Raw genomic sequence first — 26,331 nt, 5'->3', positions numbered from 1 at the left:
CCAAAAGGAAGGGACGATCAACATCGACAAATCCAATCATGTGAGAATCTTGCAGATTTATTCACCAAATCCCTTCCGGCGAAGAAATTTGAAGAATTAGTCCGAAAAATTGGAATGCGTCATCTTCATGATATATGCTAGATTCAGGGGAGTATTATATGCGCTGCACTCTTTTTCCCTTCGATCAGGTTTTTATCCCACTGGGTTTTTCCTGACAAGGTTTTTAATGAGGCAGTTAATTTTAAGCATATAAGGTATTTATAGTTATACTCCTTTCCCTAGTTATGGATTTTTCCCACAGGATTTTCCTAACAGCATTCTAAATAGACAACATCTGTTATGAGTTATCAGTGGACATTCAAGGGGGAGTGTTGTGAAAACAGTGGAATGACCAATTCCACTGTTGAGCACAATGAATTCCACTGCCATGCATTCAATGCATGGTAGGTTTTTCTCGCCGTATTTGTTGATTTATGCAAATACACAGTAAGTTTTGTGCCTATAAATACTACCATTTGTGAATACACCGAACATCAATGCAATATACAATACTCTCTGATATATTTGCATAACTTCTCTCTCTATTTTCTCACAACACAAAACAAATAGTGAATTAATAAATTATTGAATTTTTTTTATATATGAAAAAAAAATAATATTTTTTTAATATTTGGTTATTGCAAATTTAGAAAATCAAGGACTGATCACTGAATGTGGGGGATGTTGGGGTGTTGAATGCAGAAGAAGAAACTTTGGGAAGAGGGAGTGTGATAGAGGAGAGAGAAAAGAGCAGCCATGGAAATTTCTTTACAATCTCAAAGACCTGTTTGGTGCAGGGAAAGTATTAGGCAAAATGCCCACTTAAATTTTAGACCTTTTACTGGTTTTTTCCCTAGAAAATCTTTCAGAAGATCCTCTCAAGTAAGTTTTTTTCTTTTGATGATTTTTATTTTATTTTATGCTTAGGTTATGAATTTTGAAGTCTTATGTGATGTTAGTATTTCTGGTTGTTTCAATGTTTTTGTGCTTTGGCTATGAAATTTAAAGGTGCCATTTTGATATGTTATTGATATGCATGTTAGAAATTGTATGCAATTTAAAGAATTTCTTCTGATTTATTCCCATTTGTTGGTCTTTGTTTGTTTTTGTCCATTTCATGTGCTCTGTACACTGTACTTCTAAAGCTTGTTCTTGTTTCAATGGCTTCTTCTTCTTCAGATAGTAAAATTTTTGGACTTGCCCATTTGATGTAAAATTGCTGAAGGTTTAAGTTATATCCACAAAAGAGATGATTTCTTGTGGGTTCATCTCAATTTTTATGGTTGTGCTGTGGCCTAAGCAATGAAGTTTTGGACTTGCACGTTGATTATTGTTATTAATTATTTGTAATTCTGTTTGTTTCATTTGTATATGGAGTCTTCTTTTGTGGGTTTTGAGTTGCCATGAAACTTTTAAACTTGTCCATTTGATAATTGTTGTTTTACATGTTCATATTATTCGGATTTTCAACCCCTTTTATGTAGGTAATTGGTATTGATCTCTGCCATGAGGGTTTGAAGAAATAATTCTTCAAAAAGAAGTGCAATATTTTTGTCAATTAGGTTTTTCTTGCTGTGATGTTGTTTTTATCGATCCTTAACTAAGTTTTTTGGTTTCTTTACACATTTTTGTCGTAGTCTTATTCTTGGCATTTAGAATACCCGAGTAATGGGATTTTCCGTCCCTATTCTGCCGCTGGAGGTTAGTGGATCTTCGCTGTCCCTTCTCATCTCAGTTTAATTATAGCATTACTTACTGTCTGATCCTCTGACAAATGCCTTAGCAATGCTCATTAATCTTATTAGACTCTTCAAAGAAGAAACAGAAAAGATGGTCAGCATCAAGGTCCAAAGGTTCTGCTCCCAAAGGATTTGTACCGAAGGCTCCTGTTGGAACTAGCTCACCGAAGAGGGAACAAAGAAACGAAGAAGACAGTGAAAATTCATTTACTTCGTCCGAGCCTGATAGGAGAGTATCTGATGTAGGATCTAGTGGTGCTGAGGAAAGAGAGATATTAGAGGTTTCTCAAGTAGATAGAATTGAAGAACAAAAGGAGGATGCAACAAATGGAAAAGTTGGAAATCCATCTCCAGTCAACATAGCAGTAGCTGTTGCTAGTAAAAATCTGCTGAAGGAAGTAGAAAATGTTAAAGGGTTTATTGGGGAAAGAAAAACCAGTGCTGGTGCTGTTATTGATGAAACTAGATTAGAAGCTGAGAATTTAGAGGCTGATCAAGGAAATGCTACTGAAAGCAAAGTGTTTGTTTCTGAAAGAATGAATTCTGGCACGCTAATCAGTGATGTGGAAGAAAAGGATGAATTGAAGACGAGTCAGGAAAATATTGAAACTGACAATTATCAGACAGAAATTCAAGCATTAGGTCTAGATAGAGGAGGTTCTGATATTGCTCAGGAGGAGTTGTCTTCAGAAAACAAGCAAACCAATGAAAAGGGTTATAGGGCTGATACTAAAATCTTGGTACCAGAGAAAAGGGTTTCTGATATAACCCCTTACGCGAAAAAATGGAAGGATATAGTTGTTGTTAAGGAAAATCTGCCTTTGAGTGTTACTGACACTAAAGAGCTTGGATCTATCCCTGGCGATGAGAAGGGAACCGTTGATATAGATAGTAAGAAATCTGATGATGGGAATGTTCCAGAAACTGAGGTTTTGGGTTCAGACACGAAGGATGCTATAGCCATCGCGGAGAAGGAATTGGAGGAATCTTTGAGAAAATTGAAATTGGAGAGGGACGCGCTTTTGCGGAAACAAGTGATCGAGGAAATGGCTGAGGATAATTTCTCCAAAGGCCACAAAATTTTTATTTATCCTGGGACAGCGAAGCCTGATCAGGATATCGAGCTATTCCTTAATCGAAGCCTTTCCACTCTGAACAATGAACCAGATGTGATGGTCATGGGAGCGTTTAATGATTGGAGGTGGAAATCATTTACCACAAAACTTCAAAAGACCCAATTTAAAGGTGATTGGTGGTCCTGTCAGATTCATGTTCCCAGAGAAGCATATAAGATAGAATTCATATTCTTCAATGGAAAAGATGTTTATGAAAATAATGGGAAGAAAGATTTTCACATAATTGTTGAAGGGGGCATGGACGTGGATACTTTTGAAGATTTTTTGCTTGAGGAGAAGCATAGAGAGCAAGAGAAACTGGCAAAGATAGAAGCTGAGAGGGAGAGACAAGCCGAGGAGCAGAGGCAAAGGGAGGAAGCAAGGGCTGCAAGTGAAGCTGATCGAGCACAAGCAAAGACAGAAGTGGAGAAAAGAAGAGAAAAACTGAGAGAACTGATGAGCAGAGCTTCGTCGTCCTTGGACAATGTCTGTTTTTTTCAACCTTGTGAGTTTAAAGATGGTGATTTGGTTCGTTTGTATTATAACAAAAGCGCCGGTCCTCTTGCTCATGCCAATGATGTTTGGATCCACGGGGGTCATAATAATTGGAGTTATGGGCTATCAGTTGTTGCAAGGCTAGTGAAATCTGAGGAGAAAGGTGCTGACTGGTGGTATACTGAAGGTATGAGTACGATAATGCTAGCATTTAATTCTTGCTTGACTGGAATCACATTTTAGTAATTTTTCTACCTTGTTTCTTTGTTTTAGTGACGGCAAATTTGTAGGTTAAAGAATATGAATTTTGCACTAAATTTGTTCAGTGGGTTCTTTTTGTTGTCATCTGAAGTTTGAGGATACTCCGTTAATCTCTTAGCCTGGCCATTGCGACCTATAAATCAGTAAAAATAGAAGTAATCTCTTAGTCTTACTAACATGTCGACCTGATGAGCAAGGAATTTGAAACTGAAATAGTTCTGGAACCAGATGGGTGTTTCTTGTTCCTCCTTGCCTAGAAGTTTTGGGCTTCTCTCATGCGAGGATATCTTTAACTTGATTGCTGATACTTCAATGGAACACGTACAAGAAGGGGGTGAATTGTATTTGGAACTTTTAGCAAAGTTTCTCGCTGAATTTTAAAGCTATAAAGGAACAGCGATACGAGAGAGAGAAATATAAAATTGAGGAAATTTCTTTAACCTTATTAAGAAAGGAAAACCTCAAAACCTTATATTATTGTAACAACTCTGTTACAATCACTCTCTACAACTTGAGTTCCTCACAATAATCCCCTTTGATTACTGGAACCCTTCTCTCTCTTGCTTCTACTCTAAAGCCTACACTCACAGACTTAGCTCTAAGTCCTACAAGGATCACTCAACCCTTGAACTCCAAATTACAACTCAATTTTGTGAAACACATTACTATATATATTGAACTTAGATATTAAGGAACTTAGGAACACTTATAGAATGCAACTGACTCTTTTGAAAAAACTCTTATGATTCAGAAATAGACAATGTGTTTTCAGTTGGTGGTTTGTAAGGAGAAAGACTCCTCCTCTAATAGTGAAGCCTTCCTAAGTTAGTTACACTTATTGCTCCACTAAGTGTGAAGCAGTAACCTACGTAGGATTATTTTTCCCACGTTCACACTACTTGAGGAACAAGCAAAACCTTCTTCAAACAAACTAACATTAAGTGGTTTAGTGGTTGAGAAATATAAGGAGAGAAATTAGAAAATTCTTTTTTACTTGATGAGCACTCAAATAAGTTTTTTATTAAAAATAAAAACTATTTTATTTATTTACAATATTTTCCTAAAAACTGCGAGTTAAATAATTTCAAAAACCACTTGTTGCATTAATAAGTTCCTTCTAGTTCCCTAATATTAAGCAATATAAAATACTTGCATAAATCCTAAGTACAAACTCTTGAACTTAGTCGTCATGTTTTCTCTTGTGAAGTCTTTAATTCTGAAGCTTCATGAGTCCAACTCAGCAAGGAACGGTTGATCAGGAGCTTTAATCATAAACCATCATTTAGTGAATTAAGTCTTGTTGTTGTTCTTATATTAATTTGCCTTGATTAATAAGTGCCACGCCATCCAATTTCCAACTCTGGAGCTCGCTTAGACAACCATGTTCCTACTCCGGAACTAAAGCACTGTTTCTCAAAACAATCCAATGTGTCAGAAAATTTGCAAAGTCATCATCCAAAACTAAGGGTCAACAAAATTGCATTCTTTGTTACTATAATTATCTATTCCGTTGTCTATTTGTAGCTTTCTTTCTTTGTTTCCAGTAGTTTGAAGCTTGATTCTCATCATACTCTCTGTATGCTCACAATAATTAATGTGAAGTTCGGGAATTATTAAAATTCTTAGTACGATGGAGCAAGCTTCATTGTCTAGTGGGTGAAGTAAGAACAAGAAAGCTGATTAAAATATAAGAGAGATATAGTTTGTGGAAGGTCTCACATCATATGGCATATTGGGAGAATGTGGGAGGGAAAGAGCCGGTTGTGGGGGGGGGGGGGTTCAATATCATAGGGTGGGTGGTTACGAGTTCTATCTTATTTGACAAGGTCATTTTCAGCAGACATCTTAAAAGCAAAGCAAGAATTGTTATAGTGTGCGAAGGGAGTATTAAACAATTGCGTTGGTTTTCCCACCAAAGGGAAGCTCATTACAGCAGAATTAAAGTGCATTTCTTATGAGCTTATCATAGGTATATGACGTCCATCGATAATGTAGTGGACCTAGAGGTGCACAATTATTTTGTGATGTGGAATGCTCTTCTGTTATTTTTAATTGTGATATGCTAGCATGAGATTATTGATGGGAAGAACTAGGAGGAGGAGAGAAAAGCCCACCAACAAAACCCCAAGTAAGGTTCCATACTAAATCCAATAGGCAATAGTAAGAGCTTACTTGGCTTATACACACCAAGCTAACAAATTCTACTTTAATTGTTGGACAAACCAACTGTTGCACTTGCAGTCGACAATCTCCTAGAAGGCACGCCGAGGAAGAAAGCCAAAAGTTTAGGTAATAAGTTTACATATATGAGGAAGGACACCCGAGCATGGGTAAGAACACTTGGACACTTCATATCGGGCCAAAGTTATGAAATATTCGTAAAGAAGCCGAGTGAGACTCTTAGACACATACCCATGTCCGACATGAGTACCCGAGTTTGAGTAACATAGACAACAATAACTGGCCCCTAAATCACAAACCCAATACAAATGGCTTCCGAAAAGTTGCATAAGGCCAGCCGAGTCATCTGATAACACAAGTTGGGAGGAACCACAAGGAGGGAAGTGAACCTCACTATTAAAACCCCAGTGAGATTCTACCCTAAAATCAATTGGCAATAGGAGTACCTTCCTTGGCTCGTAAACTAGAAGCTCACCACTTCTACTTCCATTGTAGTCTCACAATCACAGTTGTACCCAACAATTAGAGCTATTTAAAATGAATGAAATGGCTAAAATGATGTCAGTAATGGATATGTGAAGAACTTTGTTGCTGATTGTGGCATGAATGAAAATTTTGGACCCGTGGGTTTTTGCAAATCCCTGCTGCGGTCTTCTGGAAGACTATGTTGCAGTCTGAAAATGGGAACTGACTTTATACTTTTGACATCTTATTGTTTCTTTTGGACCTCTTCTACCAAATGTATATTCTGAGTCTTAATTTGTTTCCAGAACACTCCTTATTTAGAATATGTTAAGACACCTGGGACATGTAAGATTGGAGGAATAGGAAACGAATCATACAACGATGGTCGATTCATGTTTTCTTGTTTATTATCCTCAAGTGAGCATGAGGGGGGATGATTATTGGTCAATTGACCAAGAATTAGGATGATTATTGTTATCTGGGCATGTGGTAGTAAGTAGTAACCTCATGGTCAGATTCAGGCAAGATAATAAATTTCAAATTGGTGAGGTTTCTTTTCGTCGTTTAAATTTGGTCGCCTGAGAAAGTAACTTAAGGTGGAGATAATTAACATTTAAGAAATTAGTTTGTTTTCTCTGTCACTTTCTGTGCTCATATGTGATATGCTCAACGAACTGGTTAGATGCCTAGATCCAACAAGATGGAGAACATTGTGGGAAGAGAAAAGAAGTGTTGTTTCCACTTGCAAAGATCTGCAAATGACAGCATAGAATCCTTGGAATGAACCACAAGGATTATCGAAACTCTGTTAGGAATATAGATGTCATGTTTTTCTAAAATGTTTCCTATTTAGATATACTAATGCATTTGAGTGCATCTTTGTCTAGTTACTGTTCCTGATCAGGCAGTTATCTTGGACTGGGTTTTTGCTGATGGGCCACCACAGAAAGCTTCCATCTATGATAACAATAAGCGCCACGATTTCCATGCTCTTGTTCCCATGTCCATTCCTGAAGAAGTCTACTGGGTTGAGGAAGAACTCCGGATATACCAGAAACTTCAGGAGGAAAGGAGATTAAGAGAGGAGGCCATACGTGCCAAGGTGATCACTTTGTTATTCAGTATCATCGTAGTGGTAACTTTTTGCCATTGAGTTCCAGATATACTGTTACTGCCACTGCCACTGCCACTGCCACTTGTGTTGTCTACTTCACTCTGATCACTTCCACCCTGAGAAAACTTTGAGGAATGCTGTAGTAGACAGTAGATATTGCACTTGTTAACTGATGGCCTTTAAATAGCTAGTCATTGTTACTCCTCAGTCCCATTATAAACTTGTTGCTTGCTTCTTCAAGGTCAAAGTTCACAAAGTTTAACTGTGTATCTTTTAGTTGAAGACAATTAAAATTCAGAACTGTGATCTTAGATATATACAATGTATATATCTAAGAATAATAACATCTAATAGCTCCTATTAGTACATAATTGGAGATGGTACAGGTCAAAGCGTGATCTTAGAGACCGTGAAAAAAAGAAGCAAGTTCAAAGTAAAGTTTGGTACGGAGGAAGTATTATGTTACCGTACAAACTACAAAATGCTATAAAATAAATTGAATGGACAGTTTTTTATGTGAGTGGCAATTAATCTTCCTTCCCATCTTACCCCTGAAGTATCCTTCACCAACAAGAGCTTATTAGGTTCACACATAAATAGTATGAATATCTTGAAAAAGGCATTGCCAATGAAGTATTACAAACTTGCTTGGGAAGTGCAAACTTGAGCTTTTATGATCTTTGCATACAAGTTCATTTGGAGGATTATACTTGGCCCTATTTCTTCAGCTTTTGGTAATTAAGGTTTAATGAAGAGTTGAAATTATTATGCTGGGACTCTGGAGTCTTGTCCGATGATGTTGGGGGTCTTTCTGGTTGGTGGAATTGAAATTTTGGACTTTGGAGCATGTTTCAAACATAAATCTAAATACATGTCTTGTTTTGCTTGTTTCTTCCTCTGTCCGTCTCTTCCTTTGCTTTCGTGTAGTGGTATTGTCAACAAGGGAAAACTAGAGGGTCGTAAAGGATTTTTTGCTCATGCATGCTACCTTGTTACTAGTGAACAGTCAGTTTATTACAAGCAATAGTGAACTTGACTGCACAGTCTTAGAGACTCTTATCTTGCTCACTCTATCCCATCAGCTCTCTTTGTTGTGGAAAACTGGTTCCTTTTTTGGACTTCACATGGCCTAGTTCACTAACATGTATATGCATCATTACTGTGTTGTTCCATGGCACAGGTCGAAAGAACAGCCCGCATGAAAGCTGAAACTAAAGAAAAAACTCTAAAGACGTTCTTGCTATCACAAAGGCACATTGTTTACACTGATCCTGTGGATGTACAAGCAGGGCAAGATGTTAATGTGTATTACAATCCCTCTAACACTGTACTGCATGGGAAACCGGAGGTTTGGTTTAGATGTTCCTTTAATCGATGGACTCATCGTAGAGGTCCATTGCCCCCTCAGAAAATGTTTCCTGCCGATAATGGGTCTCATGTAGAGACAACTGGTAAGCCTAATCAACTCCTAAGTGATATGATTGATTGCAGTTAATGGATGCATTTGCTGCTTCCATGCTTCTTTGTTTGTCCAGTCATTTTATGAGGATGTCATTGTTTTGGGAAAGTTCTAGCCTTGGCTTTTGCGTCCTTTTCATCTTAGCTTTGCTGAGACTAGAAAGTGACTCACATTTCAGGAGAATAAATGTATCTTGATTTGATGAAGTGCATTATGTGGCAGCCATGAATTTTGAAATGTCGACTACATATCCCGCACAGTGAACATTGTTGTGGTTTTGATTCTTGCAAATTTAATTGTTCATTGTGTCGCTTTGTTTGTTAAAATCTCTTGGACAACTGTTTTTGTATTATTCACTTCCTAACATTTAACGGGTAATGATGATTGATGAGTGATGCTCTAATTGATATTAGATGTAAATCTATTGTGAACTACATTTGTGTGCTCTGCAACTGGTCTGGTATAAGTTAGTTTTCAGAAGATACATAGCTAATATTGCATTTATTCATTGATTTAATTACTTAGATTTATAAAACCAAATACAAATCTAAGCACGAAGCAGTGCAGTTGCTTCTTCATGAGTTATTAGCACTTGGTGTTACCTAATGCATTTGTCTTTGTAGTCAAGGTACCATTGGATGCTTACATGATGGATTTTGTTTTCTCGGAGTGGGAAGATGGTGGAATTTTTGACAATAAAAATGGTATAGATTACCATGTACCCGTCTTTGGTGGGATAGCCAAAGAGCCCCCAATGCATATTGTTCATATAGCTGTTGAAATGGCTCCTATTGCTAAGGTAAAATGTTTACTGAGCTATTTCTTCCTCTGATGCTCAATTTCTGCACTTGTCTTTACAGTGAGTAAAGTATTTTTTTGGCCCATTAATCTGCCTTGTATCTTCACTAGCATGTTCGTCGTCTAACACCTAATGAAATAGTCAAAATGTGAGTTTTATCTTTCTCTTTCCTTACCACACATGGCCACATCAATCTGCATTTTACTTACATTAAGGAAAATTTTGTCAGTTCACGAGGTGTTAGATAGCAAACATGTTAGCTGTTTACAGTGTTTCTATGATAATGGTGGTAAATAAGGTTACATTCCAATAAAACTTTTACTGTTACTAACACTTTTTTATGGTCTGACCTGGGGTCTTTATGAGGAAGTAATCAGATAATACTTGTTAGTTGTTAAGTGTAATCTGAAACTTATTGTGCTGTAGAATCGTTCACTATTTTTGGACTTGGGTTCTTATAGTATATCTACATTACCCTTTGATCATAAATTACAGTTGAAGGATTAAGTAGATCTTTTCTTATTCCATTCTGGTGAGATGAGACAACTACAACTTCTTTTCTTGTTAAGTCGAAAAGGTTAGCGTTTTTAGATTCTATTAGGAATATTATGGTATCTTAGGGAAATATTATTATCATATCTTTAAGTTAAATTATTATCTTAGGAATATTTCCAATAAGGATTAGATTAGTATATGAATAAGATATCTTTTAGAGATAGCTTCCTAGTAGGAGTCCCTTTGTACTCATATATATATTGTACTCAGTTCATTATTGAACACACATTAATATAATATAAACTCTTATTATTTCCCCCCTTAACACATTCCAACCTCATCAATTTTCTTGATGGTTGAACACTTAAACTTAATCTGCTCTTTTGGATGTGCGATAATACCGAGATCACATATAGCAGATCCAGCTATTAGCTAGTGTTCAAGACCAGCCGTGAGGATTTTCCTCCAATATCCATAGGAAAATCCATCTTTGAGGAAGAAACCTAGTGTTACACAACCGAGTTGGAGAAATATAATGTAGTTAAGTAGGAACACTATATTTAGTATAGTAAATGAACATTTTCAGCAAGTAAATTGATCTTTTATTTCCCTTCTTTACTAATTGATTACTTTCCGCAAATAAGGTTGAAGTTTCATTTGCAAACAAAAGTGAACAAAGAATTAAGCCTCTAATTATCAATAAATAGCAAAGGTGCTAACCCAGTTATAGATGTGGGTCTTCACACAGACCGACCAGTGACCACAAGCCCAAAAGGTTCCATTCTAAACCAATTGGTAATAGGAGGAATTGCTTACTAGACTTATAAAATAGTCACCTCACCCTACTACTACCAATGTGGGACAATACTTTGCATACACTTGAGAAATATTCAACAATAGAGATACTACATGTAAATGAGTTGTGTGATAATGGTAGATCAAAATTTGCTATAAGCGCAAGTTGCCCCGTCATTTGATAGGAGGGGTAAAACATAAAGAAGCATCAGCTGTCAACCTGCTCATAGATTGTATCCAACAAGTAATTCACTTTTGGTGCTTCTTTTTCCTCTTCCTCACAAATCTATGTTGTGGAAGAATTCACCTAAGATAAGAGAAGATTCTATTTTTAGATATTGACTTGTGTATGCTATATAACTCCAAGTCGCTTACAAAGATAAGAATTTGTATTTTGTGCTTCAGGTCGGTGGCCTTGGAGATGTTGTTACTAGCTTATCTCGTGCTGTTCAAGAGTTAAACCACCATGTTGATGTAGTGTTTCCAAAATACGATTGCCTGAACCTTACCCATGTAAGCCACTTTCCAATTCACTTTATGCTTGTTTCTACTTTCTGAACCATAACAGCTTCATATGACATTAAAACTTCAAAATGCTTTACAGATGCTCAGATGATTTTGTTCTGAGTATGAATTTTTATCAATGGATTGGAACAGGTGAAGGACTTCCATTACAAAAAGAGCTACTCATGGGGTGGTACTGAGATAAAAGTTTGGTTTGGGAAGGTTGAAGGCCTTTCTGTCCACTTTTTGGAGCCGCTAAATGGGTAATTGCTAAAATTTTATATTCGCAAACCGTTCTATGTCACTACTAGAATGTCAGGAATTCACTAGCTAGTGCTTGCAAACAAAAAAAACAAACAGAAGCCCAGTGTGAAACCTGAAGGTTTGTGGTCGGGATATATGAAGTGTTACTTTGATCAGTCAAAGCCAGCAAAGGGACTACTCTTGAACACCTATAGAAAAGCATCATGTAGAGAGGAAGTCTGGAGATTGAAATGTGGTGAATATAGAAGTAGGGGCATGGATCCGTACCAGCAATAATGTGTCACTGGAGACTTAGCTAGTTCCTATTTCCTAGGGTTATTATTTTTTAATGGCACTAGTCACTAAGACCAGTCCATATGCCATAGCTTTTCATATTGAGACCTAATTTCCACTCCTCCTGGGTACATATTTCTATCCTTGCTAATGATTTATTATAATATTTCTCTGGAATATCTCAAGTATGAATTCTGTCATGAAATCGTTTTACTCTTCTACCATTGGAATTCTGAAAGGCAAAGTGTAAATCTAGACATCATGATCTCATTCATTGCACATACAAGTAAGTGACGGAGTGTTTAAAGTACATTTCATGGATGTAACGTTTTGAAATGGGCAATTTTTTCTTTGTGGTCCTTATCCAGCATAGTGTCAGTGCAGCACTTATTTTCTCACATAAGTTGAATATCTGGTCCTTTTCTTGTAAATGCATAATCATTTATGTTCCACATGTCCAAGTTTGTGGTGCTTGGCTACTTTTTGTTGTCTCTTTCCGACATACACTATTTGGATTGTAAAAAAAATTGAATGGACCCGGTGCACAATAAGTTACTGTGCACCAGGTGTAGTAAAATATAGTCAGTTTTTGTATGATATGGAGTAATAACCTTCTGTATAGTCAGCCTTTGTATGATATAACCAGTTTTTTATATAGTTAATTTTTGTATGATATAGTCAGTCTTATTTATTGTAGTCAGTTTGGGTTCACAATAGATAATTGTGAACCCGGTCCACCCAAGATCCGCTGTTGTAATTGTGCTTGATTTGGTCCTTTGCTAAATTTTGCTTGTTTTGGACAGATTATTCCGCACTGGTTCTGTCTATATTGGCAAAAATGATGGTGAGAGATTTGGCTTCTTTTGCCACGCTGCACTCGAGTATCTCCTCCAAAGTGGATTCCACCCTGTAAGATCCAATCAATTTCTGTTTAATTAAATTGCCATTGCTGATTCTTGAATCTCTAAGTAGTCAATTCACTGTCCACAAGTTTTTATCTCCTTGCTAATAGCCTTCATCATTAGTTTACTATCGCATTGACTTTGGCCGAAAAAAATGATATTGGCCACAGTTTTTAGGTAGATGTGCAATATCACAACAGTGAATTGATCAAATTCTATATGTTCCATAGGCTTTATAGGCGGTATTACTGATTAAGTTTCAGCTGGCCTTATACTTGCATTTTGTCATCTTGTATTCCCGAAGTCACTTCTATTAAAATTTTTGAGGGGAAGGGGCATGGGTAATTACTTAATTCTACATATTCCGTCACAAGAAAATCTTCCTGTTAGGGAAGAAGTATTGAATGTAAATAACAAATAAAAGTAGCAAGAGAAAGTGTCAGAGTTTTAAGGGAGACAATATGGTTGACTTGATGGACAGAGAAACAGTAGCAAGAATACGTGTTACCCAAAGTGTACAAGTTACAGGAAGCACTTTTTATGACGTCCATAATTGATCACAAGAAGATTATTTATAATTTATTTGGATAGGGAAATTTGGAGGTTAAGGGTGGGATACATTTCACCATTTTTGGATACAACATGAGGGAAGGGAAATGTAAACATTCACTTGGAAAATGCAAGATCACTTTTCTTTCCCTTTCCTCTCCTTCCCAGCCCTACCTTTCCATCCATCATTCATCAGGGATCGAGGAAGTCGTCATACCACTGCTCTTCATTATTGTTTGATAAACACAATTTCAGGCCCATATAAGCGTCAAATACATTCCATGTTATTCCTAGTGAGGTGCATTACTTATTTACTTGTTACAACTTCTTTTGCTTTGTCTTACATACAATATTCTAATCGTCCAAAATTTTGTGCAGGATATAATCCATTGCCATGATTGGTCAAGTGCTCCAGTGGCATGGCTGTACAAAGAGCATTATGGGCAGTATGGTCTTACTAATGCTCGTGTTGTCTTCACTATTCATAATCTTGAGTTTGGGGCATACTTCATTGGAAGAGCGATGGCGTATGCAGACAAGGCTACAACTGTGAGTATACATTTGATTGTTCGACTTATCTGAGTATCAGTTATTTGGAAAATGTAGGTGACACTATCACGGTCAGTCCCATGTTAGATCCCTGAGATCAAGGGATCGAGCTTCAATATTTTTGTCTTTTCTTTAAGGAGGGGGGTTCTATATGGTGAATATATGGTGTTGCTATGGGGTACTTATTCATAGGTGAATAATTATTTCTTTAATTATGTTTGCTATCAGGTTTCTAATACTTATGCAAAGGAGGTTGCTGGAAATTCTGCAATTGCTCCTCACCTGTACAAATTTCATGGTATATTGAATGGGATCGATCCAGATATTTGGGATCCATTCAATGATAATTTTATTCCTGTAAGTAATTCATTCTTATTTAGGCTAATCTTACTTGGAAAACTTGAGTCTGGTTTTATTTGTTTTAATTGTTATTTTTCTTTTCTCTTGAGTTTCCGTGGTAATGATGCTGGAGATCTTAGCTTAGAATAGTCTTCGTCAAAGTGGATTATGAAGCGTCTTTGATTAGGGTGTTCAACAGATGTAGCAAGATCTGCTGCTCTTCAATTTAACTATGATTTGTTATTCTATCCCACTTTGCTGCTTTATGCCTATAGATAGGTTTTACTGAAAAAGGCTATCACTGTTTTAGGTCAATGAAGTAAATTCTACTTCTGTTGAGGTTCTTCTTTAAAGTTCCGACCCATATCGATTCATCCTACCTTTTCTCTCTCCTTAATCTTTGTCGTAAACTGATGCTAACTTTTAAGTTGGGACAGAGGTTCTATATTGTGGTTTGCTCTGATTACCATATTTTGCCTCTCTAGTTGTTACTCCCTCGCTCTCTTCCACAAAGAAGCAGCCACTTTTATCTTCTTCCGTTCCATGAAGAAGTACCCACCTTATTTTGGCAAATGATGAAAGGATATATAAAATGTTGCTCTTTTTTGAGTCAGACACTCTCTCTCTCTTCCATCCTTTCTTACTTCCTTAAAAAATCTTAAGCCCAAACTCTCTCTCCTCAAAGTAAACTTGAGTAAAGCATGTGAACCAGATTCTTGGACACTCTCTCCTCTTGTATAAAACTGTGTGTGTGCATGAAATGGTAGTTCTTTGCAAAATGGAGGTAGTATATGGTGGAATTGCCAGATGGCAAAATCGCAAGGATACAATCAAACTCAATAGAATTTCTAATTAAAAGAATCTTGATTCTCTAGAGTGATACGGACACTATTTCAGTAAGCCTTATTGCAATCTGTAACTTGCTTTCATGGTTTTGTTTTACGAATTCTAAAGCTTGAAACAGAGAATACCTCATGGCTCACATGTAACACTATTTTTTCCTATTCCACTGTAACATTATATTCAAGCATAGCAGCTTCTTATTCTGATGTAATTTGCATATTGCATATAATTTCAGGTATCATACACATCGGAAAATGTTGTAGAAGGCAAAAGAGCAGCTAAGGAAACCTTACAACAAAGGCTTACCATAAAGAAAGGTGATTTCCCATTAGTGGGAATAATTACTCGCTTAACTCATCAGAAAGGAATCCATCTCATCAAGCATGCCATTTGGCGAACTATAGAGCGTGGAGGACAGGTCCCCCTCCTATTCTTCTCAATACCTTTTTTCTAAAAATCATGTTGCTTCTTTGTAGCAGCCAGTCATTTTTTGTGTTCCGCAATTGCAGGTTGTGTTGCTCGGTTCTGCCCCAGACCCACGCATACAGCAAGAATTTGTTGATCTTGCAAATCAATTGCATAATATGCATCATGACCGCGCTCGCCTTTGTTTGACTTATGATGAACCTCTTTCACACTTGGTATTTGATCATATATTGCAAATGCATGGATTTTTATTTTGGTTTGTCATAATTGAAAATTTTATTATGCGATTTACTATTTCCATTAATGTATTCCGCAGATATATGCAGGCGCAGATCTGATTCTTGTCCCCTCAATATTTGAGCCGTGTGGCCTAACACAGCTTGTTGCTATGAGATATGGTTCAATACCAGTTGTTCGTAAAACTGGAGGTATGGTGTATTCTCATATCTGATTGTCATACTCATCAGGATAAATAGTCTATCAATAGCATAGTTTATCCACCACATCATCTAAGGCTCTGTTCTCTTACTTTAAATTATAATATTCTGTAAAATTGTAAAAATCAGTTTCAATCAGAAAAAGTCAGTTTAATTTAGTAAAGAAGTTTCAATTCAGAGAAAAATAGGTTGAAGAGAAGAGGGCCTAATTAAGTAATCTTGTTGCATATTCTACATCAACTCTCTATTCATCAATATGAACATTTTATATGATCCAAAATCCAATAGAGTAATTATAGTGTCAACTCATTGCATACTGTTCATTGACTCTCATGAGATTGTTTATCATTCTCCTAGGTTATTTTCTCCCCTATTAGCTCTTAGATTCCTCCTTATTTGAGTATTTTATGCAAATTTGACATTATGTGTCCTTGCTTTTGTTAGTTCTAAACATTTATGCATGACTTGTTGTGCTAAATGTGTGAGATGTTCAGTCTTGGGATGCTTGGCTTTCTCATATTTATAAAGGACCACAACTATGCCTGATTATGTCAAATTCTTAATATTTGCTTTTGTTTTTACAGGACTTTATGATACAGTATTTGATGTTGACCATGATGTAGAGAGAGCAAAAGCTCAGGGTCTGGAACCAAATGGATTCAATTTTGAAGGAGCTGATTCTGCGGGTGTGGATTATGCACTCAATAGGTGAGTATATTTGTATATTTGCCAACACAGATTTTCTTCATTTTGCATCTCTTGTTCTAAAGATCACAAGCCATCTAAGAGCCTTTAAGTGACATGTACTGATTAATAGAGCAATATCCTTGTTTGAATCTACTTCGTTGGTTCACATATAAGGGCAACACTTGCTATTTCAGTCTTCATTGCACACATTGGATCATTATAGTTTTTAAAAAACACTATCTTAGTAGTAAGTATGAAAAGTTGATATCATGAATATACACGTTGAAATAAATCTAGCAATATCGCACATGACAATGTTATTATCAATTATTGAGAAATTTGACTAGCAATATTTTGTGAAGGTGGAAGTAAAATTAACCCAAAAAGAGAGTCCATTTATTCCCCCTTTAATATATTAAATTTGTGTTTTATCCAAGAATATTTTACTTAAAACTCCAAACTATGTTGCTTGGATTCGCTAGTAGCTATGGCTGGGTATTTGCACGTCTAAGTTCTAGAAAAGTTTGAGGCTGTTCTTCAAATTTATAGGCTTTTAGTCTAATTGAGCATCATTTTCTAATCTTCCACTCCAACGGCAATATGTGCTTTATGTCAACCTATCTTGTTAGTTGTTAGCTGTACCTTGGTGCATCAGCATTCTAAATGGTTCTATAAAAGGATATGCTTAAAGGACGCTTACTTCCTAGCAAATTTTTCAGGGCTATATCAGCTTGGTATGACGCGAAGGAATGGTTTGACGCATTGCGCGAACGTGTGATGGAACAAGATTGGTCTTGGAATCGGCCAGCGCTCGAATACATGGAACTGTATCATGCAGCTCGCAAGTAATGAGGAGCAAGACAACATTTCCACAGATTGTACAGATTCAGCAAATGATTGCTGACAAGTTTTTGTTCACTTAGAATCTTACCTTATTCTAGTTATGCATATTGCTCGATATCATATATATTATATAGATAGTCATAATAATGTGAAGTAGCAAAGTTCTAGGCCTACACTTTTAGCATACCATAAACAATGTCCCAACTCTCATCATATCAATAAATTGATTCATTAATTTTTAAATTCAACTTGACTGAATTTTCTTATAACTTTTCCCCTTCATACTAGTACACTAATACTATCGTGTTTAATCTCATCATAAATCCCATGTCGAACGTGTCAAATTTCTATCAATTGGTCAATGTTAATTTTCGGATTACAAGTGTATTTCTGTACCTTTTGATGGTTGGGCTGTTGTAATCTTCACGCTAATTTTGTTAATTTTTTTTTTCCAATCTAGTTGGTTTAGGTTGATTATGCTCATAATTTGTATTTAGAGTACATTATAAAGCTATTTTTCCCGAGTTATAAAGACAAATTACTTTTGATCGAGGTTTTTTGTGTTCTGAGTTTTGGGTTAATTGAACTTTTGACAAGATTGTCCACCATTTTTCTCGCTATTTTATTTTCAACGCATGGTAATCCATAGTACTAGTAACCATGACTAATGCTTCAAAATGATTCAGAATCCACTAAGCACCAACAACATAGATTCTAGAAATTATATCGTCTCTCAAATGAAACATGCAAGTACTATATGTCGAAAACCTTGTAGTTGCCGTAATCTTCTTTCAAGGCGTTGAATTGAAAATAGTGTTATAAGTAAAGTGACAATCTCCCCTTTCAAAAGGAAAAGAAAGTGACTACCAAGATTACTCTGGAATCAAAAGAACTAATAAATAACCTCAGCTACTAAATTAGTAGCATACAAGTTGGGAGTTTTTCCCCTAACTAAAAATGGAATTTAAAACCAAAATTATAATTGGCCCATGCAGGTCTCGAACCTGCGACCTTCGCGTTATTAGCACAACGCTCTAACCAGCTGAGCTAATAGGCCATCTGATAATTTAATCCAAATAGTTCCCCATAACTAATTTCACTCCTGCATAATTATTGTACATGCCATGCATGTCCGAGAATAATTCTATAGTATAGATAAAAATGGAATCCACACAAGTAAACAAACAATATGCTGATTTTACACTAGGATGTGGGATGATAAAGGGTTATATTGGATTAGATTTACTAAATTTATTCATTTCTTTTCGGAGTTGGATGCTATTTTTGCATTATAATCAAATTTTTTTCTTCTATTGAGGTTATAATTTGACTTTGTTATCACTTAAAATAATAAAGACCATAGTTTTTGAAAACAATTATCTATATAATTACTTGTTTTTTTATTAATGAAAATATAATGACTATATTGGAGTGACAATTATCAATCAGTTAATGAGATGACATTAATAGTCATAATTTGGGGTTTGAATTCGAGTCAAATTTTACATATATAAATATACACTCCAACTTTTATGGGATTTTGATCATAGCTTCATTTACTTAGGTTCATTTGGAATTTTATTTGTTCGAGTTAGTAATGGCCATTGGTGCGGGCTGGGCGGGTCAGACCGTGGGTCGTAGTGGGCTGGGATGAGATTTCACGGCCCAGGACCGGACCGTGAAATTCATGGGTTGGGCGGGCTGCTCCGCGGGCTGAAAAATCTTGGCCCACACCGATCTGTTACCGTTTTTCACGGTTCGTGGGTCTGGTGGGCTGGACCGAGCTGACGGGCCGGCATGAAATTTTTTTTTCAAAATTATTTAATCATTAAAATTATTCATTATTTTTACATAAAATCTTTAAAATGAATTAAAAATATATACTAATATTAATATTAATGAATAATTAAATTTGATTGAATTATAATATATGCAAATTGATTAGAATATATACAATTTGATTAAAATATACACAATTTGGTTCAATATTTACTTGGATTGGGCTGGTCTGGTTCATGGGTCGGGTTGGACCGGTTTTATGGTCCGAGCTGGGTGGTTTTAGTAGTGGGTTTTAGTGGGCTGGGGTCAAGAAATCTGGCCCACGACCCACCCACCAATTTCACAGTTTGAGCTGGGCTGGACTGGGCTTTTTGCTGGCCTGGCCCACATGGCCCACAAGATGGGCTGGGCTAGATGGGCTGGATTGGTCCGCACTGTTGGCCATATCTAGTTCAAGTTGTACTTGGATCCGTTTTGGATTAATTACATATTTCACATTTTACTACTCTGACCATGTGCTCTGGACCTAAGTCTTGGATGTTCATCTGTTACAATATACTACAGCAAAAATCAAAGATTACACATGTTACTTTCATATTTAAATATTTTCTCACCTAAATCATTTATAAGATATTATAAGAATTAAAATCTTCGATATGAAAAACACTTTAACATGTTATTTTAGATAATAATCTTCTTTAATTGATAAACTAATTTTATGAAAAATTAATTAATTCAGAATATCCAATTTAATATATCATTTTTTCTATATATTATACATGCCGAGCAGTCAAAAACTAGTTGGAAATAAGGCTTATATTCATGACCACATATGGAACATTTTTTATTCACTTAAGTTTCAATTACCTAAACTTATTAATTCATTTAAATTTATTGGACTTTAATTAATCCCTCATTAACAACTCTCTTATCTGAATTCATATGTAACTTAGGGTCTGTTCTCTTTGGCATAAAACAGTTGAACTGAACTGAACTGAATTGAATTGAATTAAATTAAATGTAAGAAATATAATTGAATGTAATAAATATATAAATAATATTTAAACAATTATAATATGAATATTAAATAATAATTATGATAAGTAATAATAATGAATAATAATAATAGTATTTTGGATATTTTTAAATGATAGTTATAAATAAATAATATTAATAATCATAAATTAATAATAATAATAATTAATGATAATAATGATAATTAATAATAATTATTTTATATTATTTGTATTAATATATTAATACTTGATGATGATTATATAATAACAATAATATCTAAGAAGTAAATTAATATTACTATTTTAATAATTAGATTTAATAATATAATAATATTTAGTAATAAAAATAATGATTGGATCGGACCGCGAATATTGCATCATAAACCGTTTTGACGCGATTTGATTGGTTTATGGGCTAAAAAACGTGGGTTTATTTGTGTTTTGACCTAAACCATGTTCCTCCTAATAATAATAGTAATAATAATGAGTAAAGCTATAATAAACAAAATAATATAGAAATAATAATAATAATTATAGTAATAATAATAATAATAATAATAATAATAATAATAATAATAATAATAATGATAATACTTAATAGTAATGATATAAAAATAAATAATAATAATAATAATAATAATAATAATGATAATAATAATAATAATGATAATACTTAATAGTAATGATATAAAAATAAATAATAATAATAATAATAATAATAATAATAATAATAATAACAATAATAATAATAATAATAATAATAATAATAAGAGTAATTAATAAAATAAAGTATACCAACATAATAATAATATTTAACAAAATGGTTATAAAAGGATTGAGCTGAACTGAATTGAACTGAACTGAGTTGAACTGAACTGAACTGAAAATAAGCCGGGGAGAACAGACCCTTATATGAATAAATAACAATATAATTTTGAGGCTGATAATACATATTGTTATTTTAGTATGAACACTAGACCAACTACAAGAGGGGGTGGGGGTGAATTGTAGTTGAGGGGAAATTTCCGACTTTAAATTGCGGAATATTAATAAGGTTTTTACACGGAAAACTTCCTAGGTCCAATAGGAAAGAAAACCTTAACCTCAAGATATTTTGACTCAATACTTCTATCAATATAATAAGCTAAAAGACTCTTTTACAACCTATTACTGGACCCTTCTCTGTTCCTCTAGGAACTTGTTCCCAGTCACTCAGTTCCCCTTGAACTGATGACACTCACTTGACTTCATTCGAAGTCTTCTCTTTTCTCTCTTTTGGTCTCTCTCTTGATTACAAGAATTTTCTCAGAATTTTCTTGATAAGTCATATTTATATATAGTTTTTAGGTGCATTTAGGTTGCATTTTAGAGCATTTAGTTTCATATTTAGGTTCATTGATGCATTATATTCTTAAGTTATATTTTTCTACTCCTATTCGGTATGTTTTCTTGTTTTTGATGAATTTCAGGCATTGAGACATATTTGGAGCATGATTAGTTAAGCTTGAGGATTAGGAGCACTTGGAAGGAAGCTACAATGCATAAGGATCGTCATAGATATTTTATAGTACGAATTTGAGCGAAAACGAAGCGGAAAATCATTAGAAGAAATGTGAAAAAGGAGTCATGTCTACTCTTCTGATCATAACTTTTGATGTGATTCTTAGAATCGAGTAATTCCAACATATTTGGAAACTAGACTTGAAGATCTTTCCAACGATAGGTGGCACGCCCCGAGGAGACTTCTAGTCAAGGAGTTATGCCTTTCGGAAGATTGCACTGTTTCTGCTGGAATCTGCCACGCGTACGCGCGGATCACTAATCCGCCTATTAATGATTTATTTAAGACTTTCCTTATCTTGTAAATTACTTTCCAAGTCATATTAGGTTATTGAATATTTATTTAGATAGGTTTTCATTCTTTCTCTCCTCCCCTCTCACGTTATTTTCTTAGGTTTAGGTTTTAGTTTTCTCTTCTCTTTTTCTCTCTAGTTTTTAGTGTAAACCCTAATTTTTATTTTTCTTCATTAATTCATGAGTTTCATTAGTTTCTTTAATTTATTTCTTTAATTATGTTTTCTTTTATAGTTTTAGATTTCATTATTTATTTCATGATAGAGTAGTTTCTTTTATCTATGGTTAAGTTAAACCCTAGTATGATTTAATTCATGATTGTTTCTTTAAATTCTCATATTAATTGTTAATGTTCTTGTTAATTATTGATGTGCATATTCCAATACTAGATTAGGGATAACTAGTATTGTTTGATTCCATTGTCTTGATCACAACGGGAGTTGGATTTTGACGGATTTGAGTATTTCAATTAAGGGATGAAGTTCTCCACGGGAGTAGGTAGAATGGATTGTTAGGAAGTTAAAGTGCCGTGTTTAATGTCTTTAATTTGCATGATTCCACGGGAGTAGGCTTGAATGCATATTAGAGAAGCCATAGATACTCGGGAGAGGTTTATGGTACTTTATAGGGAGTACTTTTCCTTGTGAACATTTAATTGATTAGTTTGGGATAGAAATTATTTTGTATTACTTCGTGCCAGTGGGGATACTTAACTGTAGAGTCTTTTATTTATATATTGATTATTATAGTTATTTCGACGATCATTGATATTAATCTCCTTTAGTCTTACCATTATTTAAGAGCTAATCATAGAACAACTTTCTCTCTGTGGGATCGACTTTGACTTACCCTACTACATAGTTAGGAGGATTAGTTAGGTTATTTATTTTTGTTAGGTGCGCGACACGCCTATCATTTCTCTCACACAAGCACTAAGAGTATTACAATGTTATGTGATTAAAGAATAAAAAAAAATACAGAAAAACTTTCTTAGTAAAGATAAACTTTATACGCTTGAAAATTATTGTTTTTCGAACAAGTATATTCTTCCTTAAATAGCTGCATTGGCTTCTTACATTTTACTCCACGATCTCCATGTTGTGTGTTTGCTAAAACCTAGGGATAGTGTCCCTATACATGCTGCACAAACTCCATGACGATTCTTGCAACAGTTTTAAACCGATCTCCACTAGCCGTTGTGCGCCAACAATTGCCGAATTTGTTAGAGAAAATCTCGCCCCAACTCCTTCATTGTAGCCATGATTTATTCAACCTATTACACGCACCACACAAATAAAATAACAGAAAATCTTTTTCAAAAAAGATTCTCAATTACTAGATTTATTAATTATAACATACAAATCAAAGTTTTGTAAATGAAATATCTTGACTAGATTAATAATTAATCTTTCCCCACAAGATATAATCCACTTGACAATATTTTTGGAATTTTATATTTTTCAAAATAAAAAATATACACGACCTATTTATTTGGTATCATCACAACATGGAATACAACACACACGTAAGTTAGTGCGGTTGTCAATTCGTGACTAGGAATTACTCATGAGGCTAAGGATTTGAAGATTGATAAATCTACCCACTATATATAGATTCATAAAAAAGAGTAATGTGTTGAGTAGGACTTCTACTATTTTTAATGTCTATCTCTAGTGGGTACATTATCAATTAAGCGAACAAATTTTATCTCGCTAATTCTCTATGTGCAACAGTGCAAGAATGGAAAAAGACAAAATAATCATTTTTAATAAAATTATATATGCACCCCTAATATAAGAAGGTAAAAATAAAAATATCAAATAATAAAAATAAGCATCTTTCTATTTTTAATATTTAATATATTTAAAACCTTCTTAAGCAAGTCTACATGCCACATATCTCTCTCTCTTTAGTTGATTCATTCCATGTCATTAACATACATTAAAAAATTAGAAACATACTCCATATAAGATTCGACCACATGACATCAAGCTAATATACCAAAGTTCTAACCAATAAACTATGCAATATTGGATTTTATTATTTTAACTCGGAAATATTAATAACACGGGACACCTCACGGGCCTAAAATCTAGTTAAATACATGAACTTATGGGTGATATATCATAAATTCCTAATCTAATACTCCCTCCGTCCCATTAATTTAGTTATCATACATACTTTGGGAAGTATATGACAAAAAATAAGGGAACTTTATATATATATATATATATATATATATTACTTTTGAACAATAAGAATTGAGTTTATTGACACATTAAATGTTTTTGTTGTTAAATAATGGAAACTCGACAACTTTTATTCGACTTGATTCCTAAAAGGAAATGTTGACAATTAAAATGGGACGGAAAGCAATCCGTAGATGGTGCACACGTCTATATGGTGAGGAAGGTGCGTACTTGTACACGAATAACAAGTCAAATGAATACATGTACATAGCTAACAAGCGAAATGAACATATATATGTACATCTCTGTTAGTATATGTTCATTCGTATTGGTCTTATGTTCGTAACCTAGGGCTTGATGTTCATTGTACGCACCTTCCTCACCATATAGACGTCTGCACCTACTAATTTGCACATGAAAATAGAATTATTCTAGAATGTATTTAATGTTTATTGAATTTGCAGCCCTAATAAGTGTATATATCAAAACCTTACTTTAAAAGGTGACGAATTTTCACTTAATAAATTTTTTTTTTTTTTTGGTAATTCACTTCATCATTATTGGTTATAATGTATACTTGGTCAAGGTTATTCTATTTTCATCATCCAATTAAGTATACTAAATTTATAACTGCTAGACAAATCACCACCATGCACCAACTCTCCTGTGAAAGCTATTATTGGCATCATTATATGCCTAAGCTGATACAGTGATACTGATATTCATTGATAGTATTGTACGTTGTTTATCATAATATGAATTATGAAAGTCATATAAGATCCTATAGATGCTTGGACTTTGTCTACACTCTACAATAATGATTTGATATTGAATATGTTATACATCAATTTTAATAATTTAAAAATTAATATTAATGCTCTTCTTAGTTAAACATTAACAAATGATGATACTTTATTCTATATATTCTGAATTTTGACATATTTCATTGGAACTTTTTTATGTCTTCTTTCTTTAATAGTATTTCATATTTTTAGGGGGTGAATTTGCGTATAACTATATTTTTGGAACAAACCCCACATGACTATATTTTTCCTTATATAAAAATCACAATAAATAGTAAAAGAGTGGTAGGTAAATAGTGTAAAAATTCAATTATTGCAATAGAAAATAATAGACGAAGTATACATTTCCAAAGACTAAATATAATTTCTTCTTAAATCTGTAAGTAGTCCCTTAGGCCGAGCCATTTTTGGTAATTCACTTCGATTGGTTCCACCCCTTTGTTAGAATCAAACCTTTGACTATATAAAAGTGGCATAACAGACGTGTTACCACCTCTTCCACTCCCAATCCTATTGCTCAATTGTCTTATACTTGTATGTTGTTCATCATTGTCTATTTCAAATTGATTCTATATGTTATCATTTCGTGTCTCAAACATACAATCTCACTAAAATCAATTAACATCGATCATTCTTATACAACTACAAAAAAATGGCGTCTAGAGTAAGAGAGGGAGAAAAGGATTTTAGAGAGAGAAACCAAGGTAACCAGTGGACGATAGTAAATCGGAAGAAACCCCCAAACCTTCCACCCCTTCCCTCAGCTTCCAGAACCATATTCATCAATTTCCTACCTTCAACCATCTCACCCCAAGAAATCTCAAACATCTTCAGTCCTTATGGCAAGATTTCTAATATCCATATCCCACATATATAACCCAAATCCAAAAAGAAACCACTGTTTTGCCTTTGTGAAATTCTATTCCACCCAAGCATTTCACGCAGCCATTAAAACTGAAAATGGAAGGAGAATTGGCCAGTTCACCTTATGAGTATTTCCAGCAAAGTACGACAAACCCCAACCTCACCAAACCCAATCAACTCACAAAACTTATTCGAAACCTATCCCCAATTCCCATAAACAACCAAACGTAAGACTGAAACCTGCCTTTCGTGA

General features: G+C 34.5%; 1 protein-coding gene and 1 non-coding gene across 3 annotated transcripts; one reads left to right on the top strand and one right to left on the bottom strand.

Annotated features, from left to right (window-relative positions):
* The first annotated feature begins 619 nt into the window (after window positions 1-619).
* On the top strand, window positions 620-17,821 carry LOC104900993 (starch synthase 3, chloroplastic/amyloplastic). 2 transcript variants are annotated; one of them, XM_010688535.4, is made up of 16 exons: window positions 620-921; window positions 1,677-1,740; window positions 1,845-3,575; window positions 7,183-7,397; window positions 8,590-8,860; window positions 9,492-9,667; window positions 11,363-11,470; window positions 11,615-11,724; window positions 12,802-12,907; window positions 13,828-13,998; window positions 14,227-14,355; window positions 15,416-15,598; window positions 15,690-15,821; window positions 15,923-16,034; window positions 16,628-16,751; window positions 17,450-17,821. In XM_010688535.4, the coding sequence occupies exons 1-16, from the start codon at window positions 796-798 to the stop codon at window positions 17,577-17,579; spliced, it is 3,888 nt and encodes a 1,295-aa protein (XP_010686837.1). In that variant the 5' UTR covers window positions 620-795; the 3' UTR covers window positions 17,580-17,821. The 2 variants fall into 2 exon arrangements, with proteins under 2 accessions (XP_010686837.1, XP_048490909.1); XM_048634952.2 differs by having other exon boundaries at window positions 780-921; window positions 1,823-3,575.
* Window positions 17,822-18,556: 735 nt separating this feature from the next.
* Window positions 18,557-18,630, bottom strand: TRNAI-AAU (transfer RNA isoleucine (anticodon AAU)). Its single transcript has one exon. It is a non-coding gene; the product is annotated as a tRNA-Ile (tRNA).
* Between the last annotated feature and the right edge of the window lie 7,701 nt (window positions 18,631-26,331).

This window comes from Beta vulgaris, chromosome 8 (assembly GCF_026745355.1).
Source record: "Beta vulgaris subsp. vulgaris cultivar EL10 chromosome 8, EL10.2, whole genome shotgun sequence".
Classification (NCBI taxonomy): domain Eukaryota; kingdom Viridiplantae; phylum Streptophyta; class Magnoliopsida; order Caryophyllales; family Amaranthaceae; genus Beta; species Beta vulgaris.
This window is presented reverse-complemented; position numbering and strand designations above follow the sequence as displayed.

What these genes read in the sequence shown, in the direction of transcription:
- LOC104900993 (XM_010688535.4), top strand. Translation starts at nt 796, where the DNA reads ATGGAAATTTCTTTACAATCTCAAAGACCTGTTTGGTGCAGGGAAAGT. An exon ending in GTCTCATGTAGAGACAACTG is followed by an intron (nt 8,861 to 9,491) that starts GTAAGCCTAATC and finishes TTGTCTTTGTAG; the next exon opens with TCAAGGTACCATTGGATGCT. An exon ending in TCCAAAGTGGATTCCACCCT is followed by an intron (nt 12,908 to 13,827) that starts GTAAGATCCAAT and finishes AATTTTGTGCAG; the next exon opens with GATATAATCCATTGCCATGA.